A 21,392-nucleotide genomic window follows, 5' to 3' on the forward strand; every position below is an offset into this window, starting at 1 on the left:
CAATTCAGTTCTTACTTCTTTTTTCCGGGATGGTAGTATATCAGTGTTGCTTTCTTTCCCATAGCCTTTAGCAAATTCATTTGCTGTCGCTTTTCCTATGGTTGTTCTCCTTCAACTTCTAGCGTGATCTTTTCACATTTGCTTTCCTCATCATTCAGTGCTTTTGTGAAGTTACAAAGCGTTTTTGTACCTTTTTCCATATCCATAGATGATGCTTTCTCTCTCCACCCTTTCCTTTGACATTCAATCTTTGTTCTTAGATGTCTGGCCTTGCATTTTTGGAGTTTGATGTTATTTTCCTGACTGGGATTTAGTTCTGCATCATTCCTTGCCCTTGTGAGTGCCTCATGTGTTGCCTGTATCTCACTGGACCAGTATGGCTTGTAGTCCTTTCTTACACCTCTTGGTATACTTTCCTTTGCTGCCTTTCATACAACAGTATCGAATGCTTTCACCACATTCTTTCTCTCTATTGCTATGTCCCTTGTAAGTTCATCTGTTCTAGCTTGAAACATACTCCAATTTGCCTTCTTGTAATTCCATCTTGGTAGCTGAGCATACTCAGATGTTGTTGTTTCTGCAATGGATATCATGACAGGTCGATGATTACTGCATCCTAGCTGGTCGCATACCTTTCTACAGATTTTTGGTGTATATCGTCAGTACAGAAAGCTAGATCTGGTGTGTTGGTTGTATGCCATCGACGAGGATAAAATGTAGGCGCGTCAGTGGCGTCGCTGACAAGGATGAAGTGGTTTTCATCCTGCCAGTCTTCTATGGTCTCCCCTCTTTTGTCCATGGCATTATATCCCAAATTTTGTGATTGGCTGTTGAAATCTCCTACTATTAGGAATGAACTGTCTGGTATTTGTATGGTGTCTAGTGACAGTTTCTTATCATTAGGACAGTGGAAGTTAACGATGTTATAAGAGCTTTTCCCAATAGTTGCTTTGATTTCAATGTATTCTGCTTACTCCATAAACTTTTTTGTCTCTAAGGCATTAATGCTGTTTCTTACAAGAGTCATCACACAAGCTTTCTTTCTTTCCTTTCTATCACTCCTGAAGACTTGGTATCCTCTGATCGTAAAAGGTTTGTCCGCTTGCAGATGTGTTTCTTCAATCCGGCAGATGTTCACATTGCTTTCATGAAGAAAATGTTGAAGTTCTTTATCTCTTGTTTGATATCCCTCCTGCATTCCACTGCATGATGTTAATATGCGGTTGCTCTTTTCTTTTCGGTTTGATCTTTCTATGGTCAGTAGCTCTCCTTGTTTGTCCCCTGACTCACTCCACAAGACGAAACTAGGGTACCTCCAGTAGCATTGGCTGGGCTCCTCCGATGCAGAGATCCCGGCACTGCACCTGCCAGGTGGGTCCTCACAGGGCAAGCACCAAATCGTTTGTTCATGATTTCAAGTGTCATTTTGGCTGTTTGTGCGTGCATGGTGTTGTGGTCTGTTCGAGTGCGCTGTATCGCCCAACACCTCCGTCTTCAGCACTCCAGGTTTTCTGTCGGGGTTACCTCACCCTTAGCTCTGATCCTGGAAGTACAGGAAGGAAGTTACAGAATCCTGGTTCTGGATTTTCCTCGCAGTTGTCTCCTGATGCCTTTCCCTGTCGAAGGGTGTAGCCGCTAGGCAGCGGAGGTTTTAGATCAGAGTTTTCCTTCTCCTAGATGGGCTACCCTCCAAGGTTTACGAGCCCCATTTACCCGAAGGTATCTGGTTTTAAGGCGCCAGTGACTCGCCTTCGCCCCTTCCCCAGTCAGTCGAAACGGCCGGACCAGGTCCACCAGTTGGTATAACCGTCGTGAAGGTGGGAGTTGGACTTTACTTGTCAGAGGCTGTTTGCGACGCACGCCGCGAAAGGAGAATTTAAAATGACATTGACAGACCATTCCCAACACCACCCCTTGACTTTGATAACCTTCCGCGACCCTGGAGTTTTCATATCATAACTCATGTTATACAAGACTTGCCGTAACTACTAATTTTTTGTACCGCGCTAGACTTCTTACAATTAGGCTTCTGGAACAGGGTTATGTTGCTACAAGATTGAAGTTGTATGGTCATCATCATGACTCGTTACGGTATATTCATCTGCACCTTGAACTGATTTGTTCAACGTGTCATAGTTTTCCTTTCCTCTTTCGTCTACCCAGACTTAACTTTTTATGAGCAACTCGGCAGGTGTTTCTTGAAAGAGTAATCAAGGGAACCAAGGTTATAGCGGTAATCAAAAGAATGTAATCCAGGGACAAAGACCAGACATGGAAAACAGACATACACAACAAAGAACATAAAGCAACTAAAATCATACATACAAAGTAACAAAAGCAAATGAGCAACTCGGACTCCACTAAAAACTGGGAGCATGGACCAGGTGCACCGGTAAGGTAAGCGTCCTCTGCTTTTCTAGAAACACCCTCCGAGTTGCTCATAAAAAGTCAAGTCCGGGGTAGACAAACGAGGAAAGGAAAACTATGACCCGTTGAATAAATCAGTTTTCATGGTGCAGATGGATACACCATAACGATCCACGAGTTCATGATGACGACCATAGAACTTCTGTAGTGATGACTTCAATCTTGTAGCAACATAACCCTGTTCCAGAAGCCTAGAGTTCTAGCGCGATACAAAAAGTCTTCGTAGTTTCGGCAAGCTCTGGCATAACGTATGAGTTGTGATATGAACACTCCATACGCAGGTGCTGAAGGGATGTTAGCACAGATGAAAGGAAAGTTGACAATTCTAAATGAAAAGTCATCACGTTTGTCGTAAAGTTTGGTCCATAGTTTTCTTTTACCATCGATTTCTAAGTGTAGGTCAAGATAAGAGGAAAGCAGAGGACGCTTGTCTTCCCGGTGCACCTGGCCCGTGCTCCCAATTTTAGTAGAGTCCGAGTTGCTCATTTACTTTTGTTACTTTGTTTAATTTTCCATTCTTAGTTGGTGGTATTCATAAAGCACCATCCTACTCTGGTGCTTTTGTTGTATTTCACTAAGGATTTTTATAGTATTATAAAGATCCTTGGTTTCACATTATTCGTTCTACTATTAGATTTTTTTTTCTTTAATTTCCGGTGTTTTCATATTTTAGTGCTATATTAATTACATGCTTTGTGCTTACTTCAGTATAGACCCTTTTGTGCTAACGTTGGGGCAGTCGATGCGCATGCATTTTGCATGCTCAATATACACTTCCGCGAGGAAAATTCTTTTGTTCTACCCAAGCTCTACCTCGCGGAAGTGTATATTGAGCATGCACACCAACTAAAAGGGTCAATTGATATTAACTATATTCTAGTGTTTTAGGGACTGCATGTGTATTAGCAGGGAGTGTAATATAATGCCCCTGGTATTAGCAAGGATTTTTCTATATAAGAGTAATCAAGAGAACCAAGGTTTTAGCGGTAATCAAAAGAATGTAATCCAGGGACAAAGACCAGACATGAAAAAATCCTTTGTATTTGTGTTACGTACATCACTGTGTAATCAGTATGTCTGTACATATATTTGTGTCAATGATATGTAGTCAGTTATAAAATATTCTTAAATAAAGCTAATAATGCTTGTTATTTGTACATAAATGCTGAGTCCTTATACAATTAATGTTCTTATTAATAACGAAACACGTGTCCGTATTTTACCTATGTTTCTAAACATCCAATTACCAAACATGACTTATGAAACTTCAGTTTTTCCAGACAAATTAAAAATAGCACAGGTAGTACCAGTTCACAAGAAAAACAGCACACTAAAAAAAGGAAACTACAGACCTGTCAGTGTGCTACCAACCATCTCAAAACTTTATGAAAGATTATTGAATCTCAGATATGTAATTTTTTTTATAAAACCAGAATTAACATTTTCTCGTCTGCTTTTAGACCTGGCTACAGTTGTCAAGATATTTTTGATCAAAATTACTAAAGACTGGCGTAAATCTTTATATAAAAATAAGTTCACTGCTGCTATATTGATGGATCTGTCAAAAGCGTTTGATTGTCTACCGCATGAACACTCCTGTTAAAATTGAAAAGCTATGGTTTGTCTGAAAATGTCTAATCTTTATTAAATAGTTATCTTAAAAACAGGAAGCAGTGTGTTAAAATTGTTTCTATATGCAGTCCCTTTTGGACATCTATAAAGGGTTTCCACAGGGTTAATTTTGGGACCGGTCCTTTTTAATATCTTTATTAACAATATATTACACTATTTCGAAAAATGACTTATATAACTATGCTGATGACAATACTTTATCATATAGCAGCAATGATCTACAAGATATTGTAAACACTCTGGAACGGGAGTGTAGTATTTTAATCAAATGGTTCTGAGACGATCATATGAAAACCAATCCTGACAAGTTTCAGGCTATTGCGATTGGCAGTAAGATTCAAAAAGAGAACATTGCTTTTAATTTAGATGGAAATGATATCCTCTGTGAGGATGAGGTAAATCTACTTGGTATAACATTTGATTTCAAATTGAACTTTAATAGCCATATCTCTTATGTATGTAAAATGGCATCACAACAATTAAATGTATTAAAAAGAATTGGAAGTCGTCTCAGTAAATTTGGTAAACCTACAATATACTATTCTTTTGCATTAGAAAATTTTCCACTATTGTCCATTAGTATGGCATGTTTGTAATGAAAGCTGTACAAAAAAGTTATAAAAGATTCAAGAAAGAGCTTTACGCTTTATTTAGAATGATGATAAAAGTATATATGAAGAGTTGTTAATAAAGTCTAAGATGCCATCCTTAAGAGTTAGATGATTGAGATTTTTAGCTATATATGTACATGTATATAAAACAATAAACAAATTTTCTCCTGTATACTCATGTTATGTATTAGTTTTGCATTTTTTAGAAAGTACTGTTATCAGTATTATTAAGTCAAATTAATATCACAAACAAGATGAACTTTCCCACAGTATCATGCAATTCTATACAAAGGTACATAGATGTATGGCACTGACCACCAGTAGTTTTTGTTTATTTACTATCTAACTATTAGCTTAAAGATAAGTAATTTTATAGCCGTTACAAATTAGTTAAGCTGACACTACATGTTTACATTATATGAAATGTTATTACTAGATTAAGGTTATAGAATGGGAGAATATTGTGGGAGGAGTTGGTACGAGAACACAATTAATTCCCCTTGGAATGAATATAGTTCCAACTTTGGTAGTAGGTACCTTCCACATTTTTTCATATTTTTACTGGAAACTTATTTGCTGACGTTTTGCCTCTAATTGATAGAAAATATGTTAAAATTACATGGGCTTTTTTTTTCATTAATCAATTCTGACTAAAAGTTGTGATTTGGTTCAGTGGAAGAAGGTTAAAATTTAGAACTTCTAACTCAGTTCATTTGTCATGTTTACCCCATCTCCGAATTATATGTATTAATTTCAGAAAATGATGGTAAAATTTTCTACAATTTATATATAAAATCCTGTTTGTACATATCTTTAGGCCAGAGAAGTTTTATTCAGTTTGCGCCGTTGGAATTTTTTTAATCTGCTCAAATGTGTATATTGAAATGCACTTGAAAATTAATTGCGGTCTCGTGTTTTGAGAATGAAAATAAGATCAGATAAGATAAGAGAGGGAGAGAGAGAGCTTTAAGTAAGATTTCACATCAGAGCAATTAACATCTGTAGTGTACTGGAACATCAAAATTAATCTAATTAAAAGTGAACTTTATTTTTGGACTTAGTATTGTTGCAGCAAAAAGGGTGACAGTGACAAAACATATCATATGATACAAAAACCTCTCGCAAAGTATATTACATTAACCTACATTAATTTACACTTGCATTATATGATAACTGTTAAAGAAAGATCTTACTCTTTTAGGTATACAAACTTGGTGAACATACCAAGAGTAAACACAACCAGGTATGGCCTGCACTCTGTCAATTATGTGGCAGCTAAACTATGGAACCAACTTCCAAATGAAATAAGAGGGGACGTGGGACTTGATCAATTTAAAAGTTTGATAAATAAGTGGGAGGGGAAAGGGTGTTTTTGCTCCTTTTGCCAATAGTTTGGCTTACCCAACAGACAGATGCAACATCATATCCTCAAAATCTTTCATTTACTATTTTAAGTTTGCTTGCATGTTAATTTTAATGCTTTTAGCTGCTTAGTTGCATCTGGTTTTAAATTTAGTCTGCATTGCTTTTATTTTAGTGCTTTTTGTGTGCTTGATTACTTGCATGTTTTAATTTGTATGTCATGTTGCTTTAAGTTTATGTGTATGTCTTGTGTTTATTTATGTTTATTTTAAAGGCTCTACAGAGCTTATGTTTCCTGTTTGTCATATCGACTTTAAATAAAGTTTTACTTGACTCGACTTGACTTGTTAATGAAAGAACACGCACGGGGATTATCATCTTTTTAGACAGATTTAATTTTTACTCGGGCGTTCTCGATCTTAACGGTTCAAAGAACGTAAAATTAGAGACACTCGAATGCCCTTAGAGCTCACGCCACCAACACTCGATGATCAGGAGATTTAAAATGAAAACATTGTCTACAACTTGAGCGTAAAGGCAGTATATGCATAGGGAGAACATTTACGGGTGAGTTTCTGATAGTCGCGGTTGTTTGATATTTTTTGTATCGATCAGACTCCGTCAGGAAGAGTTAAGAACTTAAGTGTTAACTTAAGCCGGTTCATGCCATCATGGTCAGGTCACTTGCTTTGCCCCTGATAAATCTCATTTTGTATATTTGGTGGATGTTAAGACATTTCATGGAGAGAATGGGATGAATTTCATGGTGTGTCTGTGTGTTGTTTCAGTTCAGTTTTTACCTTACATTAATTTAAAGCTGCTTCAGCTGTCATTTTCGTAAATTTTTGTTTCTGTTGAAATATGTCTTAACTTTGAATTATTTCAACTAATTTGTACTTTCCCTGTTTAATTTCATTTGATATCCACAAATAAAATGCATTAAATACATGAAATTGGTGTCAATACACATATTGTCTTGCAAGACAAAAAGTTGACCCTGATAAATTTGTATGCATGTAACTTCTGGTGACCTTAAACCATCCACCTTAAACAGTGCAAGTACTGTAAGGTCGATTCTTTAAAAAAAAATCTGATTGCAAAGCAAAAGTGGTTAATCCATGCAAGGAAGACCCGTTTCTTTGATGTACTCCAGCCATAAAAGGAGAAGTTCTAATACAACGCAAGGATCCCTTTGTAATTTATGTATAGTGATATAATATGGTACAAATGTGGTCAGCAATTGTCATTATTTACTTGGAAACTAATTAAGAGATAGATGAAATAAATTGAAAATGTAACATGCTTACCTGTGTATCTGTCATTGCTAGTTTTTAGCAAGGTGAAAGTATCTTTAACCCGGGTGAATGTCCTGTTGGCAATCTCCAGAAGTAATAGCGAAAAATAATTAGATTTTAGCTATCGATCTTCTTCGATTAAAAAAAACTTTGTTTTCACAATATTTTGTTGGAATTATCAACATTTATTGCTTCAATTGCATTACCACAAACTTGATGCATTGAATCCGAAAAATTCTGTAGAATCAAAACTGAACAAATTTGGCAGCTAAAGCAGCTTCAAAGAGGGATAATTTAAGGCCTTAAATGGCTTAATATTATGAAGGCAATGGCCTTAAGTGTGAGCAAAGTCCAAAAGTACAACCATCAGCTTCCCTGTTAACAAATTAGACTTCATGCCATTTATCATTTTGCCAAGTTCTTTTTTAATTTTTCATCAGTAATATGTGAGAGATGGCAAAAAGACATTCCAAATATTCGTAAAGTTATTGGAAGAACTGTTCCAGGTTTTTGCGTAGATTGTAGGTTTTTATCTAAATCACAAGTTTATGGAGTACAAGTTGAATTGCTGATTTTTTACCAAAATTGATAAAAAACATAGATAATTGAATTTGCCAGATAAGTTGAGGGTAGCCAATATATGCATTTTAGTCATAGGTATAAAGTTAACTGTACATGTCAGCGGAGGTCCAAGTTGAGCATGTATTTCAGTGAAGTAACCTTAATGGTATCATTAAGTTTGTTTTTATTTTTGATACAGAGTAATTTTTAATGTGAGTTTAATTTTATTAAATTCTGTATCAGTTTCCTCAGATTGTAAACAAAGCTAGGGCACCTACATGTTGGTGTGAAATTAGTCTGATTAAGCAGTCATAATAACGACTGGTAATTAATTAAAAATATTTGGTATTTTAAATTCTACATGTAAACTCAAGTGGAGGTTGATGACTTGTGGAAAAAAAGATAGACTTTTAGTTTGAAAAATAAAGCTGACATTTTCATCCCAGTAGGGTTGTTCTCTTTATACTATCTACTTTGATGATGCATTAATATTTTCTGGCATGTGTATACATTTTAAATGTACCAAAATGAAGAATGAGAACCTATTACTTCCATATATGGTAATGGGGTGTTATTTCTGGTTTATTTAATTTACTGACAGAGGTGACTAAACATATACATTTTGCCTTTAAAAACTTCATCAGAACCTTAACTGCAATGTACACATTTGTTTGGATGACAAATGTGTTTGTAAGATCAAAGAAATCAAGGTTCAATCATAAGGTTAAAGGTTAAAGGGAAAGACCACCTTTGCATTAAGTTGGGCTTTTATGATAAATCATACCCACGTAAACAAAAATATATAACCTTTAATGCAAAATACGCATTTATAGAATGCTCAAGGCTATGCAAAGTTCGAAATCCTTGAAATATAAGGGGATAGCCATCTTGCAGAACTCTCCTATCTGAAGGAAGATCCTAGCCAGATTTTATTGATTTTTACCGATAGCTACCGATTGGCTCGTGACATTACTAAGTCGGTTTGGTACTGATACATGTACTGCAAATAATATGTAAACAAAGAATATTCCGTAAATATTTCTACGATCATGTTTATCTAATCACCAAAACGCGATGACTTGTCAAGCACACGATTGCATGAATGATAAAAGAGAAATGTTTTAGAAGTTTTGTTTACCAGCAACACGAACATTCTTCGGAAGTAGCCATACAGTATTCCTTACAAATACTAGTCATCCGGTTTTCCTTACAAATACTAGTCATCCGGCTGCAGATCCCGTTGTTTGTCAATGATGTCTGACATTTACTTATACATGTTGTGTCTCAATCTCTTCTATTTATTTTGGGTTGAAATTATAGGGGAAAAGTCCCAAATTTGCAATTTCTTCAGACATTGTAATCAATTACCTATTTACTTTCACTTTACAAATCAACTTAGTGACGTCACAGTTCAACCGGTCATGGTAGCGCCCATAGGCGCGGAAAATTCAAATTTCCTTATTATAAATCTCCATTTATTAATTAAGAAAAAGAAAATAATTTTTTTCAGTTTAATTTTTATGAATATTCAACAGATTACTTTTGATATTTATGACGTTCACAACAACATGGTCTTTCCTTGTAAATAAGAGCAATTCTTGCTGACAAGCAAGGAAACAGGACTTTTGATGGTTACTACATAACATCTAAAATGTACTTGTTGTAAGTTGTTTAACGAAAATAATTCAAGGTATGGTTTGCTTAATTTTGTGGATTCAATCTTGGATTCTTAATACAAATAAACTATCACTGCTCATGGGTAATATATTTTTTGCCATATTGGTCATATCCAGTATATTACTAAGGAAACTTTTCAATGAACTAGAGATACTGAAGGTAAAGATACTCCTCTCAATCCAGTGTTATAAACTGAATTTTTTGTCAACATAAACCCATCATAATTTTGCATCGACAGCACTGTACATTTTAAAGCAACTTGAGCCAATTTCATCATAGACCTGCTGGATTTTACATTGACCCGGTCCGTAGGTCTCCTGCTAATTTCTTTCACTGACAATCATATGATACATGCTGCAGATGGTAATTAAACTTGAAGATAAAATGCTGATCAAAAGTTCTGCTTCCTCAGTTAAAGTTAGCATAAAATGACATAAGAAGTTAATTGTTATTTTTGTATGTACAAGTTAAAATACAATGAAGAATGGGTAATTGGTTTATACATTTTGTAGTTGCTTGTACTTGTAGGCAATTTAATGAAAATATTTCATATACTTTTGAATGAACTAAGAGACCAATACTAAACATGAATTATCTCAGTATCAATAATGTTTGAGGCAATATTTCTTCAAAATTATTTCGATCAGTACATTGATGCCTGTAGTGAAATGGGCGAAACAGAAAGAACGAAGTTTACATGTCAAATGTTGTATTGCAAATAGAAAGATGTAATAAACGTCAATTAATATAAACGTAACAATACATGTAAATAACTTCAATGTCTTCGCGTTGTGCAGGGCTATATATTCTCAACATACTCCAGGCCACAAAAAGTAAATCAGTATAAAATGAAAACACTCACTTATCGCAATAAAAGAATGGACACATTAACTATACATTACACAGTCATTACTGAACATGAGATAATGCAAATTTATCTTATTTGTTGTTACTCTACTGCAAACGAATGTCTGTTTCTAAACTGTGTGTACATAAACTGCTATGATGTCTCTGGTTGCAGTAGTGGCAATTGAATTTGGATCTGTAAGTTTCTATTTGATGAGCATTGAAACAATTCTGACGAAGTCCCTTATTATCTATAATTGCTAGACGTTGGTTGTTTTGAATTCTCATATGTCTTCAAATCATCAAACAGTATATGTTGGTACAACCCCACATTTAGCACCTGCGCACTGTCTCTTTTCTTTCGCTGTCGCTTTGAGACAAGAAACTCATTTAAAAACGTTTACTCAATGATTTAATGGCTGAGAGGTTATCTAATTGAAATCAATTATATAAATACACGCATTTGACACGTACGATGACATAAATATACAAATTTAATCCAACTTCTGTGTGGGGGAGGTTAAATGGAACAGCCTTTATTTTGGCTATGCCAAGGGAAATTTTTGTCACAAAAATTACCATATTTGTCATATTAGAAAAGGAATAATTCGCTGTCGCTCAGTGTTAAATAATCGAATATAAATGCCATACTCATGTTAAAATGAGTAAGAGTAATCAAGGGAACCAAGGTTATAGGTAATCAAAAGAATGTAATCCAGGGACAAAGACCAGACATGGAAAACAGACATACACAACAAAGAACATAAAGTAACTAAAATCATACATACAAAGTAACAAAAGCAAATGAGCAACTCGGACTCCACTAAAAACTGGGAGCATGGACCAGGTGCAGCGGTAGGGTAAGCGTCCTCTGCTTTTCTAGAAACACCCTCCGAGTTGCTTATAAAAAGTCAAGTCCAGGGTAGACAAACGAGGAAATGAAAACTATGACCCGTTGAACAAATCAGTTTTCATGGTGCAGATAGCTACACCGTAACGATCCGCGAGTTAATGATGACAACCATAGAACTTCTGTAGTGATGACTTCAATCTTGTAGCAACATTACCCTGTTCCAGAAGCCTATTTGTTAGAGTTCTAGTGCGATACAAAAAGTCTTCATAGTTTCGGCAAGCTCTGGCGTATGAGTCGTGATATGAACACTCCATACAGAGGAGCAGAAGGGTTGTTGCCACAGATGAAAGGAAAGTTGACAATTCTGAATAAAAGTCATCACGTTTGTCGTAAAGTTCGGTCAATAGTTTTCCTTTACCATCGATTTCTAAGTGTAGGTCAAGATATGAGGCTGACTTCACAGTGTCTGTAGTATCCTTTATCTCAAGTTCTTTTGGGTAGATGCGATGCATCAAATACCCGAAATTAGAATTGTTTAAAGATAATACGTCATCTATATAGCAGAAACTGAGGAGATTGAAGGATGTAGCCAAACGATATTCTTTCTTTCTGATCTGATCAGCTATAAAGTCAGCCTCATAAGAGTGAAGGAATAGGTCATCAAGTAAAGGAGCGCAATTTGTTCCCATTGGAATGCCGACCATTTGTTGAAAAACACGTCCACCACAGTGGACAAATATGTTGTCGATTAAAAATTCCAGCATTTTGTAAACATCTTCCTCTGTATATTTGGAAGATGATTTGGAATTATTTCTTACAAAGTATGAGGAATCTCTACCAAGAACTATATATTTCTATCTAGGTGTACCATCTTTTTTGGAAAAACAATGATTACAAATCTACCTCCTCCATGAATTATTTCTTAATTATCATTGTGCAGTATGACGGGTCATGTATTTCACCACAAAACACACAGGGTCTTTCTTTTAGATGATGTTTAATGTCTTTACAAGATGCTGCACTCCTGATTGTTGTCTCCGTTTCTGTAGTCATTTGATTCGAGTATGACACAGAAGCTGTGTTCTTCTTTCACTGAAGTATCATCAAATTGGCTGCAATGTCTTCAATGTTCATATTTGATTTCATATCTTTTATGTAGTTGAACTTTTGCCACAGTCTTGAAACAGTTCTCCTGTGTCCCTCTTGAATAGCTAGTAACTTTGTGGCCATTGTGTTTTTGGTCACGACACCAAAATCTAACAAAACAGGTGAAACGGGAAGAACAAAGTTTACGTGTCGAATATTGTATTGTGAATAGAAAGGCGTAATAAACATCACATAATATAAACGTAACAATACATGAAAATAACGTTAATGTCCTCGCGTTGTGTAGTGCTGTATATTCTCAACGCTGCCCATTATTACTGTTCTTTGTCTTCTTTCCCATCAATGAATGAAATAACTGAATTTTATTTCACATGTGAATTATTGAAATTTATTACACAGGGAACATTTGATAGGCTATTGATATAACAATGATATTTAAGATTTGGAAATTTAGTACAAGGGTAACTATTCATGTTCTTTGGATTGTCTGAAAACAAGGTATTATATAAATTTAGAATTATTTTTGAATTTAGAAAATGACTAAAAAATAATTTGTAAAACTGAGCCTTACTAAGGAGGTTAGTCATGCTGTCATGGCTAAGGGGTAAGGTTAGGTGGTTAACAAAAGGCAAGGAAAACTTACTAACCCCCTTAGTCATGATGGCATGAGTAACCCCTTTAGTAGGGGTAAGTTGTATATTTTTTTTTACTTATTTTCTTAAATCCAAAATAATTCCAAACTGAAATAATACTTTGTTCGAATCATATGTTTGATACTAATGATAATTTATATAAATCATGAGCTGTATCCTTATACATATATTCGTACATGTCATTACGCAGTGTTGTGAATAATAGAAGATACTGGAATATCTCACTTTCTAAACTGACCTGTTTTACCGTCATCTCCACAGTTTTTATCACTATTTTTGGATTTTAAAAAGCCTACTGGCTCCATTGTAAATAGAAAATATGAAAATAAACACTGGCTAGACTTTTGTAAAATTTCTGGTGCTCAGGAATATAACTTGTTAGTTATCAGGATATGCTCTTATGATTTTCATAAGCTTTAGAGGAAGATTAAATGCATTTTTAATATTGGTGTCATAAAAATTGAACTACATCTCATTCAGAGGTTTTACAAATCAGAAGTGGATTAAAACATGACAATGGTTTTCAAACTTTACTTAGAAAGGTAGTTTCTTTCTGAGAGTGGTTTCAGTCTGGAATTTTTACCAGCTTAAGTAGCTGAGACTCCCTCCTTGTTTTCCTTCAAGAGGGAGCTTGCCACAGTCACTATCTAAAACTCTTTCTCCATTTCCCCAGTAGGTCAAATGATGAGCTAGAGCTATTAGGGGATCCAGTCCCTGGTATCAATACATAAGCTGGAGTTGTATAGACCAGATGATTGAAAAGTAAATGGAAATCTTTTTGGTGCTTTTATTTTATTGTATGCTGTTTTTCTATGACTTGTATATATTAGGTCTTTCTTCAATTTTTTTCTAAGGAGCATTGAGTAATGATCATGACTGACAGTTCAATGTAGGATATAGATGTAGATGCAATTAAAAATTTCAGAATGGGTCATTTTTAATGATTTTCAGAATTCCAATGGGCCATTCTTTAACATTCTTTCTAAAAATTTCTGATTTTAATGGGGAAATTTTTTGTCAGAAATGTGATAACATGTACATTCATCTTATACATGTACTTGCATCATTGTTGTGTATGATCATAATTGTAGGACTACTGGTTAGATGGAAGTCTTCTTCAACTACATGTGAACAATGTGAAATGAGTCTTGTGATCTGATCATACTTGATGTGTTAAAAATACATGTATCAGTGCATGTACTGATGTATGATATTGTCATATAACTTATATGTTGGCATATATTTTTCATATCAACTACATGAAGTCTAGTAGACTATGCCTTAAGTGTCATCCATATTTTTTTTTGCTGTTCCATCAAACTTCATTTTTACATATATAAGTTTTTTAGTAGATTAAATGTTTAAAATGATGACAAAGTGGCTAAGGACTTTATCTTCTCCTTGACTTTTCACTTTGTTGAATAGTTAGTAAATATATAACAAATAAAAACATCCTGATTGTTTTATTTTAAAGGAATAGATACACTTAGGGGTGTTTTGGGCCACCTGCTAGGTTGTATTTCAAAACATTACTATAGAATGCTTTTTGCAAAAATAGCTAAATTTTGGTACAAAATTGAACATTTTGTCAAATTTGTGATACCTTTGCCAAGACTCAACCAAATCTCAGGAATTCCGACAAAATAGACAAAAATGCTGCAGAATAACAAGGTATCACATAGGTCTACATTGGCACAGACAACTGTGACATGGAATGTATAATTTAATGGTTTTGTCAAAATGTGCAAACCAGATACCCGATAACTTACAAATAAAGGCAATTAAACTTTATCTGAAACACTTTCAGCAAGTAAAAGTTTGCTATGACTGAAACATCACTTTTCATGAAAGTAAGGGCACCAATTTCACTTGTGAATGTACCTCAAACTTTAAAGGTAACCAATTAGCACATTCAAGTGTTATTTTTATAAAAACAAGCTTGCATGTTCAAGGGTTTTCAGTGAGTATACTGACATTTCAGTGTTCCAACTGGGAATTGAAAAGGGCAGGGCTAGAGAGGGTTTGAGAAGGGCACTATTTGCAATGAAGTTTTTCCTGTTGTTTGTTTCCACATTTTGTAATTTAGGTTTTTTTTCCATGATATCTGTTACTCATTTTGTAATTAATTACAATTCTCATTGCTTGTAAACATTTAAGATCTAACCTATCATCTTAAACAGTGAGAAGAAGTCAATTCCTCAATACATTTACTGCTTACCCATTAAGTTTATAGTGTTTTAAGAAATGTAACAAATGATCAAGATTACCGTTATCAATTTCCAAAATCATCACTAATTTAAAGGAATAGCATTTTTCGGAGCTACTTTCATGCAAATATACTATACTGTTGAAAATGCAGAAAAATTGAAAATTGTAAGGGAGGTAACAGACAGTTTGATAAACAAATGTGTTGACACGTGGTTCAACACAATTTTGACTTGTTAAATTGACAGTGTTGGTCTTCTTATTATTTATATTGCAATCACCTTGTCTGATGGTCCTTCCATCTGTCCATTACACATTTTTTGTAACAGAGTTCTCAGCTTGAAAGGTGTGGGATGTATACTGATGGGGGTGTCTGTCATTCCGTCTGTAACAAACATTTCTGTTACAGATTTCTTGGTTTATAATGGAGGGAATAATTAGGTATTTGGTTTATGGCTCGCACATGATGGCTTGTACTGTGTCTCCCTATTCCAGCTTTTTAGGTCATCTTAGTACTTCCTGTTTTCCAAGTGACTTAGAATCTGTACACATGCAGTATTGAGAAATTTTTGTTCCAGATTTCTCAGCTCCCATAGGAAGGATTGATAAGATTTTTGGTAGATGGCTTAAACATGATAACTTGTACCCTGTCTTTCCTTTCAAGCTTTTTAGGTCATTTATTTCTTGTTTTCCGAGCAACTTAGAATTTTTACATGTGTGGTATTGGGAAATTTTCCATCACAGATTTCTCAGCACCCATTGGAAAGAATGATCATATAGTGATGATATAGTGATTAGATGAGCTATGTACAGATTTACAACTTTGTATAACCTATTGAATTTGAAGAGTGGATTTTGATTTGTCAAAGAGTCAATGACCCAGCTAGAGTAAAAAATATCAGAATTTCATTGACATCTTTAATCCCCCAATTTTTTTTTTTCTTTTTTTTTATTTGGTTCTGTATCTAGCCTACAATTAAGATTTAGATTTAGTGAGCATTTGCCCACAATTTTCCTAGTTTAGACTATAATATAGGCCATGTCAATCTGCTTGTTTGTATTGCTAAGTAAATAAGTGTCATAATATTCTGAGGACATGCTAAATTAGCCATTACATATTCTGGAATCATGTTTTATTGTTATGTTATGTCTGTATATTAATTAATGTCTCTTTCCATATTTTTAGAATGATTGATATTCATAGCATGGATTGGCCACTAATGAGGTCAAGGCCGATTTCTGTCAAAAAAGATAAATATTAAAGTACAGGTTTACAAAAGTCAACCTTGGAATTTGATAAAATCTATTTGTGATATGATTCATGATGGGTTTAACACTTATTGTCACTGGTGAAGGTAAAAATATTGTTTCTAATTTATAGTTATTATATGTGTCTTAATGGATACATCTTAAGGATAGAAATATAAAATGGTGGCTAAAACTTATCTCTGTCAGTAATTTATAGTGCATGTATTGAAACATAGGATAACTTTACTCTGCATGTATATCCTGGTATATATACATGATATATACTACAAATACTATGAATATGATACATTGTACTTGGTACTTGTGTATGATTTATTGTTGGACTTATGAAACCAAACACTACTGTTTGATGTGACAACATTAAAAAATGAAATATACAGGGTTACTTCAGTCAAATGTTTTGTGATTTAATATGTAACTCATTGTTGTATAATTATGTAGATTTGTGGTATATGTTTTCATTGATCTAAAGTCTTCCTTATAGAAGATTTTATCGGTCTAAAGGAAACTATGCCTTTTTATCAATCAGGTAATGACTATGTACCAAAAGTGTTCATTTTTTTTTATTTAGTTGATGAGTTATTGGAGAATTTTTGAATTGGCAGTAATTACTATTCTACTTTCCAGTCAATATTTTTTAGAATTTTTTTTTAGCTATTCAGCTTGCTTTGTAACTATTAAAAGAAACTGAATGTGTTGTATTTTTGAATATGTCAATTGAATCAATTCATTGTAAATTGTCAAAAGTATCTAAAATGGATTTTAGCTGAATGTTATAGATTTATTTGTGTATTCTAAAATACTCAGAGTTTTGGTATGGAAGAAAATTTTGAGAAGGGGTCATTTTCAGGGTTTTGGAAAGATATTCAAAACTCAAAGGGCTGTTTGTTAACATACCATATACATTTCTTTAATCTGAACAGGCCATTTTCTGTTGGAAGGGACAAATGGCCCATGGCCTCTTGCCTTCCCAACCCCTGCTAACCAGTATATTAATTACCTCAGACTGACAGGGTATCCCTGTTCAGTACTTTCTTCTGCCTTTATATTAACATACTAAATGTCTCTTTTCAGAATAAATAATCGACATGGCAAGTGATAATGAAAAAACAGTGACTTTTGAAGTTGGAAGTAGTGATGATGAAACTGGTACCACCTCAAAGTCTGGAAATGAAGCAGAAAACCAGGGAGATGTGGATGACGAACACACACCAATCAACTCTCCTGTTGTACAGCAGACAACACATCAGTCTCCCCGTCTAAAGTATGGTTCTATTGATCCTGATGTATTTTCCTTGAGGAAATCTTTGTTCCAACCACGTGTGGCCTGCAGTTCCTCTTCTGATTCATCTATTGACTTAGTGCAAGTGAAAAAATATGTTGAAAGTTCCATGTTTTGGTTGATGGTGCACTTTAGTGAAGCGATGAAGGTTTTGTCATCATGGTTAGGGTATTTCAGGATAAGGATTGAGTGTCTTTGTCATCATGGTTAGGATATTTCAGGATGAGGATAAAGTGTCTTTGTCAACATGGTTAGGGTATTTCAGGATGAGAATGAAGTGTCTTTGTCATCATGGTTAGGGTATTTCAGGATGAGGATGAAGTGTCTTAGTCATCATGGTTAGGGTTTTTCAGGATGAGGATGAAGTGTCTTTGTCATCATGGTTAGGGTATTTCAGGATAAGGATGAAGTGTCTTCATAGTTGTCTTCATAGTAATATTGGTCTCAAACATGAAAAATGAACTTCATTTTTAATTGCAGGAATTATCATTTGAAAATGTAAGTTGGACACAGCCCATCTCCTAATAAGGAGAACTGACATGAAATTAAGTTTTTAGTTGCTTTTATTTGACAAAGCTTAACATAACATCATTATTTATACCAAAAAATATGAGGCAATTTAAGTTAATTATCAGTGATTTTTTACTTACTTAATATTAATTTATAAGGTTAACTAATCCACAGCACAAACTAATGTTTTAAGTAGTAATTGCCTTACACATACATGAATATATCTAATACTTTTAACCAGAATTAGTTGCTATCTTTTCTTTTTTCATTTCTTGGCTTGTAATTAATATATCATGTCATCAAGCCAGTAATACAAATGTTGGTTGAAAAAGTTCAGCAATGAAGTGTTTCTTGCAAGGGGATAGATGTACATAATTGTGAGGAAAGAAGTTTTTATCTGAAATTGAGTGAAGTTTTGTTATGATTTATCTTCTGAATATTTTTTATAAAAAGATGGTAATTTTGTAAATTTTTCAATTACCAACTTTTCATATATTTTGCAGAAAATCTCATGCTCATATTAAGTAAGTCTAAGAGAAAATAATGTCTGTAGTATAGAACTGATTGTGTTATCAGTATACCATGCTCTGCATTTTGTACCATACACTTACTTTATTGTAAGTTGCATACAAATATGATTTATTGAATGAATGTACATGTTTTGGTAGTTGTAATTATATACAGTTTCTCCTATAGTTTTCCTCACTGTTGGATCTTAATGTCACATTCATTGTGATGCTTAATTATTGACCTATAAAAGCTGATCTCTTTTATATAAAAAAGGAGAGATAAACTTTTATTGCATGACAGTTTAGAGGATCTTTTCTATTCAGATGTACAAAACCTTCATGACTTATACTTCAGGAGAAGACTAACTTGCATGCATGTTACAGTCTAACTTAGTTCAGAATGTTGTATGTTGTCATTGTTGTCAGTTGCAATACTTTTAAAGAAAATTTATCATGGTTTTAATTTGAATATTCCCTATGTCAAGATGTGTAGTTGAGAAGGACTGTCAGTATTAACATGTGGGTGTCAAATGCATGTCAGCCCTGACAGTGACAGTGTAATCTTTTTTCTATTGATCCATCCATGACAGTGACTGTGAAATCTATTTCTAGGTATGGCCATAACAGTGACAGCATTATTTATTTCAATTGATCAATTCTTAACTTGTAAATGCCTTTTCATATCCTTTAGCTTTACATATAAGACAATACTATATCCCTTTGTAATATGTTTATATTTTATATTTTAGAAGTTTTTTTAGCACAAAAAGGATGATGATAATAAAAAGACCTTGTCAATTTAAGTTTTAATAGAAAGTCAGTCAAACTTTATAAGACAGTGTGGTATTTTTGGTCAAATATTACTGTATTACAATAAGTGAAATTAGACTTTCCAATTGACTTACCCATGTCTATTAGCTTATCTTCATAACCAAAGGATTCCAGAGGACTATTGTTACACACTGCTAACAATTAGGTGTAAAAGCTGACCCATAAAGCATTGCTTATAAAAATTTTATCGTTTGATCTACTCAGTCGGAACATTATTGGCCATATGTCAGAAGATTAGTGATTCAGTCTCACATTGCAGAAGATTAGGTCATCAAGTTATTTGCCCCATAAAATATTGCTTATAAAAATGTTTAATTTGGGTCTACTATTCAGTTGATTTTTGCTCTGCTTAGCAGGCAGTGTATCTGAACTGTTATTATTCTAGATGCTTTGGCTTCCTCTTTACTTGCTGCACATTGCTTGTTAGCATGGTGTTTGTTATGCATTGTTGTTTTTCTGTTTTATGCTTTAAAAAGAAGGGTTGTTTATGGATGTAGAATAAGAAGTAAGAATGTCATTTATAATTTTTATTTTATACTTTCTTCAATTGAAGTTATGTTCTTATAAGTTTACCTAATGTTCTGATTAGAAATATATTATTATACAGTGATAGTGTTCCGTAGATAGATATTTGAAAGTCCATTTTATTTTGTCATGCTTATATTTTGTTTGTAGAGGCACTTTTGTTTTACCATACAATCTCACATCATAAATTTTTTCTAAGTTCACTTTTTTACCCCTTTCTCTAAAAATGCTGACAAATTAATATTTTTCTGTTGCTATATCATGTCTATTTTTGTTTATTTATTAACAGACATTCGATGTCAGGAGCTACAAATCTTGATAGTAAGGGAAAGAAACTAAGTTTGTCACCTAAAGATTGTGTTGTAGCAACTCCAGAAGAGTTTGTGAAGAGATTTGGTGGCAACCATGTTATTAACAAGGTATTTATATATATATATGGTATATGTATGTATGTATGTATGTATGTATGTATGTACATACTTACATGCGTGCATGCGTGTGTTTATGTATGTATGTATGTATGTATGTATGTATGTATGTATGTATGTATGTATGTATATGTTTGTTTAATTTTCCTGTTTACAAATTCTGATAAATCTTCTGTAAAATGTGTTATTAATATTATTAAATTCTCTACACAAATTACTTTTTACCTTTCTTCCCAATTTCTTAAAGTATATTATTGACCTTCACTACACTCCACGGAATAAAAAGTAGTCCTGAAACTGTTAAATTTTACCTTTTAGGTTTTGATTGCAAACAATGGTATAGCTGCTGTCAAATGCATGAGATCTATTAGACGTTGGTCATATGAAATGTTCCGTAATGAGAGAGCAGTGAGATTTGTAGTTATGGTAACACCAGAAGATCTTAAAGCTAATGCAGGTTTGTAACTTGTAGAGTAATGTCATCTTGTTGTGATCGTGGATCCGGAAACGGTAAAAAATGCCGGTCATTGACCGTCAAATTTGGCAGATGTCCGACGACTATTTTCCAATATCGGACATAAAAAATTGTCAACCCTAATAAATTTCAGTCTGGGTGGTTCTATTAGTGTATAAACGTCCTGTCTACCTGTCTCCTAATTGTTTATTGGAAATAAATTGACAGGTGCGTGTCAATTTTTGCCGATGTGCTGCCACTTGCGACAGTGATTTACCTGTAACTGATCAATTGATTGCACAATTGAATTAAAGGTACACGTGCAGCCCCACTGCGTAAACGAATCAGTTGAAGT

General features: G+C 34.0%; 1 protein-coding gene across 9 annotated transcripts in view; it reads left to right on the forward strand.

Annotated features, from left to right (window-relative positions):
• The first annotated feature begins 6,463 nt into the window (after positions 1-6,463).
• LOC148615287 (acetyl-CoA carboxylase-like) overlaps positions 6,464-21,392 on the forward strand; it is a 49,877-nt gene continuing 34,948 nt past the window's right edge. For 4 of the 9 annotated variants that reach the window (XM_088590087.1, XM_088590090.1, XM_088590089.1 and 1 more), the window contains exons 1-4: positions 6,464-6,599; positions 17,573-17,861; positions 20,445-20,574; positions 20,902-21,040. In XM_088590087.1, coding sequence (XP_088446213.1) covers positions 17,587-17,861; positions 20,445-20,574; positions 20,902-21,040 — 544 coding nt within the window. In that variant the 5' untranslated portion in view covers positions 6,464-6,599; positions 17,573-17,586. Of the gene's footprint in view, positions 6,600-16,471; positions 16,585-17,572; positions 17,862-18,260; positions 18,279-18,793; positions 18,815-20,444; positions 20,575-20,901; positions 21,041-21,392 lie in introns of those variants that run through there. The other 5 variants (XM_088590094.1, XM_088590096.1, XM_088590092.1 and 2 more) reach the window with 4 other exon arrangements.

The sequence above is a fragment of the Perna viridis genome, chromosome 6, assembly GCF_037379345.1.
Source record: "Perna viridis isolate PV_CMFRI_1.1 ecotype Kerala chromosome 6, ASM3737934v1, whole genome shotgun sequence".
NCBI classification, from domain to species: domain Eukaryota; kingdom Metazoa; phylum Mollusca; class Bivalvia; order Mytilida; family Mytilidae; genus Perna; species Perna viridis.